Source organism: Melopsittacus undulatus, chromosome 5, assembly GCF_012275295.1.
Source record: "Melopsittacus undulatus isolate bMelUnd1 chromosome 5, bMelUnd1.mat.Z, whole genome shotgun sequence".
In the NCBI taxonomy this organism is placed as follows: Eukaryota; Metazoa; Chordata; class Aves; order Psittaciformes; family Psittaculidae; genus Melopsittacus; species Melopsittacus undulatus.
In genome coordinates this window covers 51,201,608-51,214,392 of record NC_047531.1, presented here as the reverse complement: position 1 = coordinate 51,214,392, position 12,785 = coordinate 51,201,608, and the positions used below count along the sequence as shown (strand labels likewise).

Genomic DNA, 12,785 nt, shown 5'->3' with positions numbered 1-12,785 from the left:
TTTTAATACAGGCAGGAATTAAATTAATAGTTCTGTGTACTTATTTTAAAGCTTTCATGACACGAAAAGAAGTGTAGTTCATTGAAAAAAGGAAATGAGGGACAATTTATTCTTAAATAGAAAGCACTGTGGCCATGTCTTCTTTCTCATGAATTTACACAATGGTTTGGATTAGTCTCCGACTGAGGCGTGTGTCTGTGTGTTGGCAGAGCTGTGCTTGGAAACTTCTCTGTGCCTGATAATGCTCAGTGCTACTGGGGCTTCATTTTTATGTCCAGTAATCTCACCTGTTTCTAGGGTATTGGGGGACTTTGGGGGGGTTGTTTTTTTTTTCTGAAGTGCTGATGTGCATTTCTCAGTTCTCAGTCAATCAATCCAGAGATACTCAGCTTGTCAGTGCTTTATAAAAATAGTCCATGAAAGGCACCCTGCCAGGTAGAGTCACAGCTTGGAATGCAGAAGTGGCATGGCAGTGAGCTCCTGACTTTCCAGAAGATTTCCTGAAGAAAGCTGGTATGGAATTGCCAGGTGTACATGGCAGCTGAGGAACAATGTTCTCATATGGTGTCAATTCATGGCTCCTCCATACCTCCTGTCCCCTCATCCAGCCGATAGAAAACTGAAAATTGAGAATACTGTTTGTTTTCCCCACTGTTTGTCACTCCAGCTTATTTAAATTGTAGGCTCCACAGACTTGGAATGAGCCTTCTAGTTATGTAAAGCTACTGCCAAGTTAGAGCCCAGGGACCTTGGAGGTCTTTAGCTGCTAATATAACACAAATAATAATGGGACTTGCAGTACCTGACAATTTTTTTTTGTGCCCTTGCCCTTTTTCTTCCTCTCAAAGTAACCCTTTCCATAAAGATTGTGGTTGGGCTTTACAGGTGTTCATTCCTTATTGCTTAGACATACAGGGTCTGAATTGCCTGCAAGAGCAGGAAGGGGACAGTGCTCATGACAAATCAGTTTGAAATAACTAAGCAAGTAACACCAGGCTTCAGTCCTATTTTAAACCAGCAGTGTGCTGTTTGTTTTTGCATTTTTCTGCCTGCAGTAGATGGGTGTCTCTAAACAAAAGAGGCAGTGTGATTGAGGAACTTCTTTTTAAGGAAATTTCTCTTAAGAATATTAGCCTATTCCCCTGTTTCCACATTTGCATACCTTTCCTTCACATACCCCCACCTTTTTTGGTTGCTTTTCTTTGCTGTTCCCTGAGGAAGATAGAGATAATAAAGTTTTCTATTGTCATTTAGCTTTCCAGATGATCTTTGTGTACTTTGCCAGACTGCAGCATAGAAAACAAAGCCTCATTTATTGCCTACCAGCATATATGTGTTTTATGAATAATGTCATGTGTTTGTAATACATGGGACTGATAATAGGTAGGAAGATCAAAGTCTTCTGTGAATTGACAGCAGCACTATAAACAAGGTGAAAGGGTTGCAGGTGTTTCCCACACGGGTGTTATACAAAAGCATATGGCCCTTTGCCATGATTTACTGCATGCGCACTCCATCTTTTCCTATGTGGCAAGGCAGCGTTGCTGTGAGCTTTTCTCAGAGAGCACAGCCATGGGTCAGGACATGTTGACAGCTGATGACTGCAGTGTAGCCAGTATGGTCTTGGGGACACAGAAATGATAATGCTAAATTGGTCCTTCAAATTAAAAGTAGCTGATTGATCATCTACATTGCCTAAGGAACAGAAATCTGTATTTCTGAGGGGTCCCTCACAAACATTGGAAAGAGAGATGATGTGCTTGAGTGTTGCAGGAGGGACTGTATAGTCCAATGTGCCACTTGTGACACTACTCCTACCTCAGCTCTTAGTTGGACTTGCAGGCATCACTTATCTCCATGTTAAGTTACGTTCATGGTAACTTCTTTGGCCGTGACCATGGCAGATGCTAGGAGTTGGAATGGGACACCTGTGCCATATCTCAATGGTGGTGCAAGCCCAAACCAGCAGAAATCATTACTAGATTGCTGTTTATTTTTGCAAATTGAAGAAAAGGCATGTTTATGAAATGGCTAAAGAGAACTGCAATATCTTGGGTGAAACCTGAATGCAAGTCTCTGTCCTTTTCATCCATTGCCATTAAGTCTAGTGCTTGTCTACTTTTACAAATGAAACTGCTGCAGTTGAGTGCTTCAGGTGTTTGTATCCTCTTTAGTTATTAAAACACTCTGGATGCAGATTAACATCCTTTACTCAATATGCTATAACTTAACCGTGCCTTGACCTGCGAGTCCTTTGTTAAACACACTGGAGGGCACCCTGCGTATTCTGCAACTTCTGAAATGTATTTTTACCAGTACAACGGTGTTACAACGGATTCCCATGTGGACAGAGTTGTATCTCTCTGAGGATGCCATACTACTGTTCATGCATTCTTGTTTCTCTGCAGGAATGAGCTAGATAGTCCCAAGCATTTGCATTACACCTGGAACGCTCTACGTGAAAATGTTACAAAGGTTTGGGGCAGGTAGTGTAATGGTACTGTATCACTCTAGGTAAAGGCAGGATTTCTGCATGTGGACAAGCCCTGTGAAAAGATTAACCTAGAGAAAGTTAATATAAAGTACTGTCCCAACTTATTCATGAATCCATTTGCAATGTACTTGCTGGGAGGCTTTTGTTTTTCTCAAACTTTTATTTATTAAAATCTGACAAGAATATCGGGGTTTGTTCAATAATAAATCTAAGCCCACGTGAGACTGGTGATATCTTCATGTAGTAATACAGAATCAAAATGAAGTTACATAGCAAGGGTGAATATGTTATTTACTTGGAAAGAAGAGATTATTGTTCAGGAGGATTTTATCTTTTACTTGCCATTCCAGAACAAATGCAGAAAAAAAAATCACAAACCACAAAAACTAGTTGGGAATAGTTTCTTGGTTTGTGACTGAGGCCTTATTCTTGCAAAGGATTTAAAATATATTAAAGCTCAGTTGAACATCTTCCTGCTGGCTTTGCAGGTTCTAGACCTGTTTGCTAAATAAAATAGCTCAGATGGTTTTGTTTCATGCTTAGCTCTATTTGTCCTGTTTTGTTAACTTCAGGAGAAGATCATGGAAGCCATGCTTCTAGCCTGTGGATTTTGACTTGCAAAGCATGTCCATACACGCGGTCTTCTTTTTGTGTCCTAGAAAAGGTTAGAAAGATTATATACAGAAAGTAGAACAGTCGGTAAAAAGCCAGGAAGAGTGCTTTTGCTGTTTGGGATACAATAAAAGATGGTAGTCTGTGTTCACTTTAGAGCAGGCATTCTTTAAAAGCAGACAGAACTTTGTTTAAAAAACAAATATTTTTTTTTCAGTATTTCCAGTTTATTAATTTTAGGGGATTTTTTCCCCCCTTTTCTTCTTCTCTGCCCTTATTTATAAATGGATAAAAAAAGGAAAAAGAGGTGCCTTTAGATAGAAACTTAGAAAAGAGTCAATAAAAAAGAAGGAGCTTAGCTGTGGAAGCAGAACTGTGAGTTTGGGTGACTGGTCTGAGTTGGAGAATGATGAATAGATTTGTTTACATAAGCTTGGCTTGTGAGTCATTTTTCCATAAAATCAGCTTGAGTGAAAGATGCTCCTGTCACAAATTTTAGTCCTGAGTGCTTTCACACACAGAGTGCACTGTGACATAAGGACTCCAACTGTGAGTACTGCACTCTTATTCCAGTCGGCTGGAGCTGGAGCACTGCAACCTCCCAAGGCTGAAATAAACTAGAAGTGTCTGTCTCACACATACATGTGCTTTGCATGATGCACCATGTGGAGCCTCTTGGTGGTCAGAGTTAAGCTATCTGGGTATCTTCCCATTCAGATTTGGAATGTGGTAAAAGGGATTTGGGTCCTTTGAAAAGCTGTGTGTTGAGAGACCATCAGTAATTAATTACTAAATGAGACCAGGAACTCAGTGGGCTTGAAGAGGCGAAGAGAAAAGCAATGTGTGAGTGTGAGAGGTCAGTATTCGTGGCTGGGTAGGTTTGGAGTGGCACAAGTCTTCACCTCTAATGCCAGAGAAGTCGTACAAAGTACACGTGAAGGGTCACATAGGGCATTATCTGCTTTTACCAAAGACTCTGATCAAAGCACTCTTTCTTATGTACCTATAGGAGTCTAAAGAGAAGTTTGACCATTAACAGCTACTTTGCGGTGGCTTAGCAAACTGGGAGAGGTGAAGGTTTATTTTAATAGACCACCTGTATCTAAGGTACAAGTGAAACCTATGGATTGGATTTAGCAAATAAAAGTTCCCTTTGCAAACCCACCATAAAAGAAAAGAACATCTCTTCCTTCATGAAGAAAACTATTGTCTTGTTCTTTTCTGTCATTTGTTGTGAGTTTTGGTGGTACAGGGGTCAAGGTGGACTGTTTTGGAATCGAGATGCCTGTCTGACTTGTTTGCCCTCAGTGAAATCAGTGCTGCTGCAGCTTCATTGCCATGGGAACCTCCAGTTGCTAAATTTAATTCAGCCCAGGGTTTGCTTGTCTGTTCTGTTGCTGCAATGTAGACAGGTGATAAGCAATATATTGATATTAAGCTAGATCATACTAAAATGGTTAGGCAACAATATTACCACAGTATTGCACCATCTGTGGTATTACTTTTGTGTTCTGCTCTGAGCTGCCTGTGCCTGCCTCCAGCCTACTTTGTCCTGGCAGAGCAAGGGCAGCACAACCTGTACAGTCTTTCTTGTCCAGCAATCAGCAAAGGTGGAGACCACAGCAACCTCTGCTTGCTGGTGGTACCTCTTCCTGTAGAGAAGCTGAGCCTGGAGTGCCCATGGGAGTTGGGGAGAATGCTGCTGGAGAGGGGCCCTCTGCACCCTTAGGATTTGTGGGGTGGGGGTGATTCCCAGGGCTTTGCCATTGAAAGACATTTCATGTGGCTAACTGCAAAAGAATCAGTTCTGTATGTCTCTTGTGATTGTTTGGGTTGTTGGTTTCTAATGTTTTGCTTCTCTGTAGTTTGACTTAGTGATACTACATCACTTTATATGGAATTCACAGTGAACATAGAGTGTGTAAACCTTTACTCTAAAATGTTGGCTGAGTACTGATTAATCAGTAAAAGGTTTTAAGTTGTTTCATTTAAATTCCAGGACTATGCATCTTAATAGTCGAGAAGAGATGAGAAAACTTACTAGTTTACCCAAGAGAATGTATTTAATGTGATACCTGTTCATGGCAAGCATTTTCAAACCAGAATAGGTATCTTAGGGAAGGAGATGGTTCTCTGGCAGTTATTATCTGCTAAAATGACCCTCTGCTTTCTTTGTAGGTATTACATTGGTCGCCAGATGTTTGTGGTGGTGTCCACACCAGAGATGATCAAGCAAATCCTAGTGACAGACTTCAGTAACTTCACCAACAGAACTGTAAGTAGATAAAAAGGTTGGCTTTGTGGACGGAGTTGGTAGGACTGCTAATTTTGAGCTCAGACCAAAAGTGACTGCAAGGGAGCTGGAAATAGAGATGGAAAAGTACAGCATGGTTCAATAAAACTTCAAGCTATATAAACTCAACATATTCATTCAGTCAAAGACTCCTGCTACTAGGATATTCTGAGGATGAAAGAGAATGTCCTTAAAAGGGATGCACTGCCCTTGTGACTAAAGCACTAGATGGATGCTGAACAGAGGGTTTAAATATCCAGTTTTGCAACTGACCTCCTATGAAATCTTGGGAAAATCACCAGCGCTCTTCCTCAGCTCTCAGTCTGTAACATAGGGGCAGTATCACTTGCTTTCACCCACCCGTGGTCTCTTCTGTGCTTTGAGACTTTCTAGGGCAGGAGCAGGCTGCTTTGGACAGGGATTTGCCTCCCACAGCTAACGTATGTTGCTTTGTCATACTTATCACTCAGAAAATAATAAATAGCAAAGAATGAAGCTGGAGTTAGCAAGAACCCATACATATGCCATTTATGTATTAAAAAGCTCTTTTTCGAGTACTGGTTAGAACAAATAATGAGGGGTAATGGCCAGAGGGGTCGTGAAGATTTCCAGCAGTTCCTCAGCATTTTACAATGAAATGCTGTCATTGTGACCACACACTGCCTCAATGCCATCCATTCCCTGCTTCCTCCTGCTCCCTTTGTATGCTCAAACCCACTCAAATAAACTCACGTATATTCAGGAGTGTTGTTTGTGCCCTCAGGGAAAATTTCATCTCTGATTAGCTGTCTGTCTCCCCTTCCTCTCTGATCCTCTCTGCAACAAGTCAGTCTGTTTGCAGACTGCTTGTCTCCTGTGCTTGCTTCTTTTGGTACATGAGGTTCATCTTGTGACTACCTGTATCTTACTTAATAACCACTTGTACCAGTCACCCTCTGTTCTGTCTGTAACTCATATCTGAATGAAACGATCCCAGTGTGCAAGTTTCTTAGGCTGAAGTTGTGTGTGGCAAGGGTCTTTTCCCCATTTTCTTCATTTTTGAAGGTGTTTCCCACCCCTTGCCTTCTTTCACCCTCAAGGAGGCCAATTTCTTTCTGCCTAGAACTTTTCCCATGCTTTTCTCTTGTATATTTGATAGGAGTAATGTATCTAGTGTTCATAGCAGTAGCTGATGCCCAAGTAACACCTCCCTAAAATTACAGAGTATTCCTTTGAGGGTACATTTAGATATTTGTTCTTTTAATTTTAGTCACCTCTGTCATTTGAATGTATCTGTCTGTGCATTGCCACCCTTCCTAGTTTGCAAAATTTTTCTTGGTCAGAGTTTGTCTCGCTTTCTTGTGGTTGTACCCCCATCTGTCATGGTCTGCAATATTTGTGTTCCTCTCTAAAATCAGGTGGCTCAGGTCACTATAGCCAGTCTCCCTCTCTCTCTCTCTTTCTCCTTTTCGTTCTTCATCAGGGACCTGTTTAAGTAGAGCTGTTATGTGTAAGTTCTTATCTTTCCCTTATTACTTGCCTGTTCCCTGAACCATTTATGGCTCTTCTGCACATCCTGCTCTATTGATGAGGCATAGGCTGAAAGACATCACTGCCACTAACCAGAAAGCCCATGGCAGATGAGAACATTTTACTCATAGCCCTCTCTTTAACAAAATGAATTTTCCCCCTGTGCACTGTTGTTATTTCTGGCTTGCTGAATGCCCATGAGTCTAATTCAAATGAGTTTGCTTCATCTTACGTGCTGCTTGTTCTATGGTCTTCTCACACAGCTGCAATCTTTGAGCATTATTATTTCTCACTTTCCACTTTGTTCCCCCTCCTCCAGTCATTGCTTTCACTTACTGAAGGTAAACAGCCTTCTGGTTTTGGCTCCTTCCACATCTAACCCAGGGATCTTTTTCCCCTCTTGAATATTGACATTGGAAGCTGCCTCTCCTCTTTAATTCTCAATCACCTGCTTATTGTTTCAGCCTAAAGCCTGTTTTTTGTTGTTGGTTTTTGTTTGTTTTTTTTTTAAATTTAGTTTACAAGTGTCAGTCTTTAAGGGCCTGAAGGAGGGGAGAAGGGGGTGAGATTACTGAATTTGAACAGGCCTTGGGAAAATTCACTGTGCTTTTATTTATATCTCCACTTCCCCAAATGCATTTCCAAAATCAAGATTTGTACTTCATCCACCATAGGTGAAATGTGATTTATTTAAGCCAGAATGCCACAAAGAGTGATTATTCACCACATTCTGTAGCAGTTGTAGAATCATACATGAGCAAAGTGTCACTGAGTTGTAGGATGTGCAGGACTAATTCTCAAAGCTAAGTGCTAGAAAAAGTTTCTATTCCATGTTTATTTAGCTGCTTTTTCAATTAATCTTGAAATATGTCTATATTAGAGTAAGAGATGATGGGAAACTGAACTTGTGAAGGGTTGCAAACAGTGGATGTACTTGACAGGCTGAAGTGGGTAAGACGATGATTCAGTGAACTTTGGGCTTTTATTAAAGCTGTAATGTGATAGTCTTGCCTTTGAGTGTTCATAAGAATAACCTTAATCTGAGATTGTGCACTTGCAGGCTGTTTGCTGGGAAGTCATCAGAAGACCTTTATGGAATCAGGGTAGTTTTAATCTGCTGAGAGGATTCTCTTGGAGCCTTATATACTATCTCTGCACCCAGAGAGACCTGGACCACTTGCACACTTCTCGTGTTGAACCTACCTGCTCGTTATATACACAAAGTAGATTTTGCCTGTGAACAGAAGCCAAATTCCATGCAATTATGCTTCCCTTTAGTATTATACATCTTGCATCTTGAGTATTTATATCTTTAGAGTACTGCTGTGAAAAGCCTTTTAGGTGCCTTTGCCATTTTCTGTTGTTTCTGTGTTACTGATTAGTAATTCTTGTGACAGAAGTGTGGTGACTGCAGATCAAATCTGCATTAAGGTTCACTTCCTTTTAGAACAAGTAACAAAGTCCAGCATGCGGGGTGCTATTCTCCTGTAGGCATGGGGTATATTTATTGTTAACTGCATAATGACAGGAAAGCAATAATGATATTCTACTTTGCCACTTAATTTTGACTTGATTAATGTGAGCATTGTAGCCATTAGAAAACAAAAATTTCTACTGTAATGTACCTTCATACTTGAGGCATACAAAGCCTTTTCCTTATGTTTTTAATTATAGTAGAAGAAGAAAAATGAAAATTAGCTTTAGACCTTCTGCCAAAAAAAAAGAAATGGAATTAATTTTAATTTAGATTAACCATGGAAACCTCAGCCAGCATTCTAGGCAGGGCTGTGCTGCAGTAAATTGTACCTTTTTCTCACAACTACGTAAGTCATCTCTTGAATGGAACTTTTCTTTTAAGAGCACTAAGACCATTTTTAGCTGCATTACTGTGTTATGAGTGAGATAGGCTTATGATGCTTGTTGTATTCTGCCAGGCAGAATAATGATACATAATCTGTTTCAAATTGTTTTTAATTTCTGCATTGAAAATTTGTTTTGAATTAATAGTTGAGAATCATTAAAGTGTACTTTTAAAAATGTAGGAGCAGAATTTTAAGACGAAGCAATGTGAAAAGAGACATTACCTGGCATGTAATTTAAATGATTCAGAAGTTATAGGCCACAGTACTTGCTAAAAATGTGAATCACTGATCCCTATGGCAAAGGTGAGTACTGGCTAGTAAGGGTTTGCCAGGCTGCTGGAGACAATGCTCTGCCAGGCTTTTCATGTGGCTATCACAAGTGGAAACTAGTAGTCGATCCAGACCAAATCCTCAAATCTGCATGCCAACCAGCTGGAGGAGGGTGACAGTTTTAAAATGAAAAATCTTCTCCAGTTCCAGCAGCTGTAAGGAAACATCACTGATTTCTCATCAGGAGCTTTGCTGCTACAGTGGAAAAAATAACAATGTATTAACAACAAATAATGATGAAGTGGTAAAAGTAAGAACTAAAAGGTAGCATGGAAATTGATATAATGTCAGTACAAACTCCTTGTTATCCCTTCTGAAGGAAAAGTGAGTTGACAAAGCCTGTTTTCTTTTTGCTTGTCTATCCTTCCTCTTCCTCCTCTCCTGGTTCATCCATGTGGGATATTACTCTTTTAACATGTAGAATTTGCCTCTTATACTAAGCTGTTTGCTTTCTTTTGATAAATTGGTAAAGCTTCAGGCCAACATGTGGCATAAATAAATAAAATACAACTACCAAATAGGAAGGAGCCTATTTTCTGTATCTTGTTCAGCTCTAGTCCAGGATGGCTGACACATCCCCACATCAGCTGTTCTTTCTCTTGCTAGGGAACACAGGACCAGCAAGAAAAGTGTCTGTATATTGCTCTATCAAAAGGCCTTTCAAAATTCAATACAAGATGCATTCCAGACGTCCCTTCCAACCATCCTGCAACTCTGAATTTTGGATCAGGCCCTCAGCCAGCATTAATCAACATACTTCCATTAACTTCAGATGACCCTATACCAACTGATAGCAATTACGTGTCTCCAGAGTGGGACTGCAATGCAAACGGGCTTCAAGCAGCCTCGTCAACTGATATACATGTGTATGTGCTCGAGGCCTTTGCAAGTAAATGGTTGCTGTGTGTCTTGAGCAAGGTCTTACTTGATGCCTTCCACCTTGAGTATTAGAGTACAGGCATTGCCTGTAAGCAGCAGCCCTACTGATGTGCTTCATTAAACAGTTGTAATTCAGTTGTGTATACATAGTCTGATCCAGTTTATGGGCTGGGCTATTTCTTCAGTCCCCCTTTCAAAAATAGTTTTTTTTTGTTTTGAAGAATAAACCCACTAACATATTTGTTTGAAGACATGTAATGTAACAAAAAGTTAAGGAATGAAAAGCTGTGTACTATTGCCAAAAGACTCATATACATGGTATCTTGACCCTGTACCCCTGGTTGTTTGCTGTAGAAATGTTTCTTTTCTTCAAATTAAACATCCTAGGATTATTTCCGGTTGTGTCAATGCCACCATCATCATCCTTACATGTAAATTTCTTAGTTTATTTCCCAATTGTTGTAGTAAAGTGTGATGAACTCAGTTTGTAAATGGATGATGAGTGTACTTTGTTGGAGGCTTACCTTTGCATGGGCATCTGATTGGGAGCACCAATGACATGAAGTATGACAGTGGGTAAGTCAGTATTTGGAAAATTATTCAAACAAATAAGAAAACATGGTGAAGTATATAACATGAGATCTTCATTTTTCACCCTTCAAAATGACTGTTCAGTGGGATGGTTTAGTATAAAAGTGATGTTCCAATGTGTGCTAATAATTGGATTGTGATATATATTTAGAAAAACCAAGCTGTTTTTTTTTTTTTTTTTGAGGCAGCAGAGGGAGGGAATGTGCTTTACATTTGTTCTTCACCTGTCTTCTTGGATATGTTTTTTCATTTGTCCATTCCTTCATCTGCTTTTATCTTGTTTTTTGCTGGGTTCACACAGGACACAGAAGGTGACCAACATAATGCTTTGGAGCCAACATGTCCCAGGATTAGTTGTTACTCCTGCATGTGTGCATCCATGCATATTTGTGTATATTTATGGATGCATGCAGGTGCACCCATACTGATTTGGGGTCTCTGTGGTTTGAGGAGGTGCTGAATCTCTAATCCTCATTAGAGCCTTGCAGATGTCAATTGTGCCGTATCTTATGGAAACATAATAAAAGGCACAAAATGTGCCTCTTTGTATGTGCTGTGGTGACATTTCAGTTCCTGATGCAGTAAAACCATCACTCCTGATGGCAGGCTGTGCCTTGAACATCCAGTTCTTTTTGATACAGAGCTGCGATATTCTCTCCTCCCTTCCTCCCTGACTTTGTAGGACAAATTCAAACAAGTGTCGATCCTGCCACATGTACAATAAGGCTTAGTCTCATTGAGCTGAGAATATTCAGTGCTTCCAAAGATCATTCTGTGCCTTACAAGCATAAGTGAAAAGGTGTCCAAGCAGTGAATTTGTTAAGGTTTACTTTTTTGCCTACCAGTTTTCTACAGCTGCTAGATCATAGTGGGTTTGAAATCTTGGCTGGTACAGCAACACTACAGAAAGGGAATTATGCTAGCAGGGAATGCATTTGGCTGTACAGCACTTAACTGTTTGATATTAAATTCTTTAACTGCATATTTGTAGGTGCTATTGTATAAGCAGTGAGTCCATATGTCCGAGTGATTTTACAATGCTGGTCCTGCCAGGGAGCAGCAGACCAAGGGTTCTTATCCTCGCTCTGACCTGAAGATTCTCACTGGGCTATGCTGGAGCAGGAGCTCCTATGCTCAAAATCCATAATGATCTTTCTGCTTTCTTTCCTCAGCTTTTATTCCATTGCTGTCTTCTAGACATGCTAAGATACCTTGCTAGCTTGGTCACTATATATATAATTGTTTTGCAGTTTTCTTTACCTGGTAAAATGGCTTTTAATTCTGGACTACTTTTTTTTCTTTCCTCTTTTTGCTTTCAGAGCTTGCTGGTTAATTTTTCTGAGCAATTAAATCCAGTTTTGTTTAAATGTTTTAAAGTAGCTGTGCATATGCTTGCAATAGGCACTTTAAAAATAAAATAATAAATATTGAGAGGATCATTTCTTTCAGACTGTGTATGTCTTTTTATGTATGCACAAGAAATTGCCCCTTATTCCCCATATGCTGCAGCTAATAGCACAAAACTAATGTTGTCAGATGATCACTGCTATTGACTGTAAAATTAATCAGACTTTGGCTTCAGTTAGCCTTAAAGAAAGACTTGACATATTAGTACACTGTGTTCTGGGAACCACCTGATCCTCTGAATCCCAGTGAGATGAAGTCTGGTTTTGTGATTAGGGCTCTAGGTTGGGCTTTAGGAGCTCTGATTTCAGTTTTTGGCTTTGCTACAGAAATCCTGTGTTCACAGGGGCAAATCATTTAGGAAGTGCTTTGTCACCTTAACAAATGTAAAGAGTGTGTTGGGAATTTCCAGCTGAACATTATCGTTAGTGAATGTAAGTGCTTCAGAACTGATGGGAAGGGGTTTGGGGTTTGGTTTATTTGTTAATTCAGATTGTTGTCGTGGGAGTGCTTTTTTGTTTGCTCTTAAAAGAAGCTTCAGAAAAGTTGAGAAATATATTTTACTGAAGAGCTTTTTTTGTTTGGTTTTGATGTTTCTTCGGGTTTTTTTTTCCCCCTTTTAAGTAACTTTCTATTTTGAATTACTTTAAATAAGTAAAGTTAATATTAAAAAATTTAGTTGACTGTATTTTGAGGATTATCTTCTCTCAAGTTTGTAATTTTTATTTTTAACTCTAATTCTGAACAGGAGACAAAGTGATATCTCTGTCCAGCAAAGTGGGAAGTTCATTTGTGTTTACCTTGAACATTT

The 12,785-nt window shown here is 39.7% G+C and overlaps 1 protein-coding gene across 2 annotated transcripts in view; it reads left to right on the top strand.

Annotated features, from left to right (window-relative positions):
* TBXAS1 (thromboxane A synthase 1) overlaps positions 1-12,785 on the top strand; it is a 228,635-nt gene that overhangs the window by 97,128 nt on the left and 118,722 nt on the right. For both annotated transcript variants that reach the window (XM_031050023.2, XM_031050024.2), the window contains one exon: positions 5,285-5,381. In XM_031050023.2, coding sequence (XP_030905883.2) covers positions 5,285-5,381 — 97 coding nt within the window. The remainder of the gene's footprint in view (positions 1-5,284; positions 5,382-12,785) is intronic.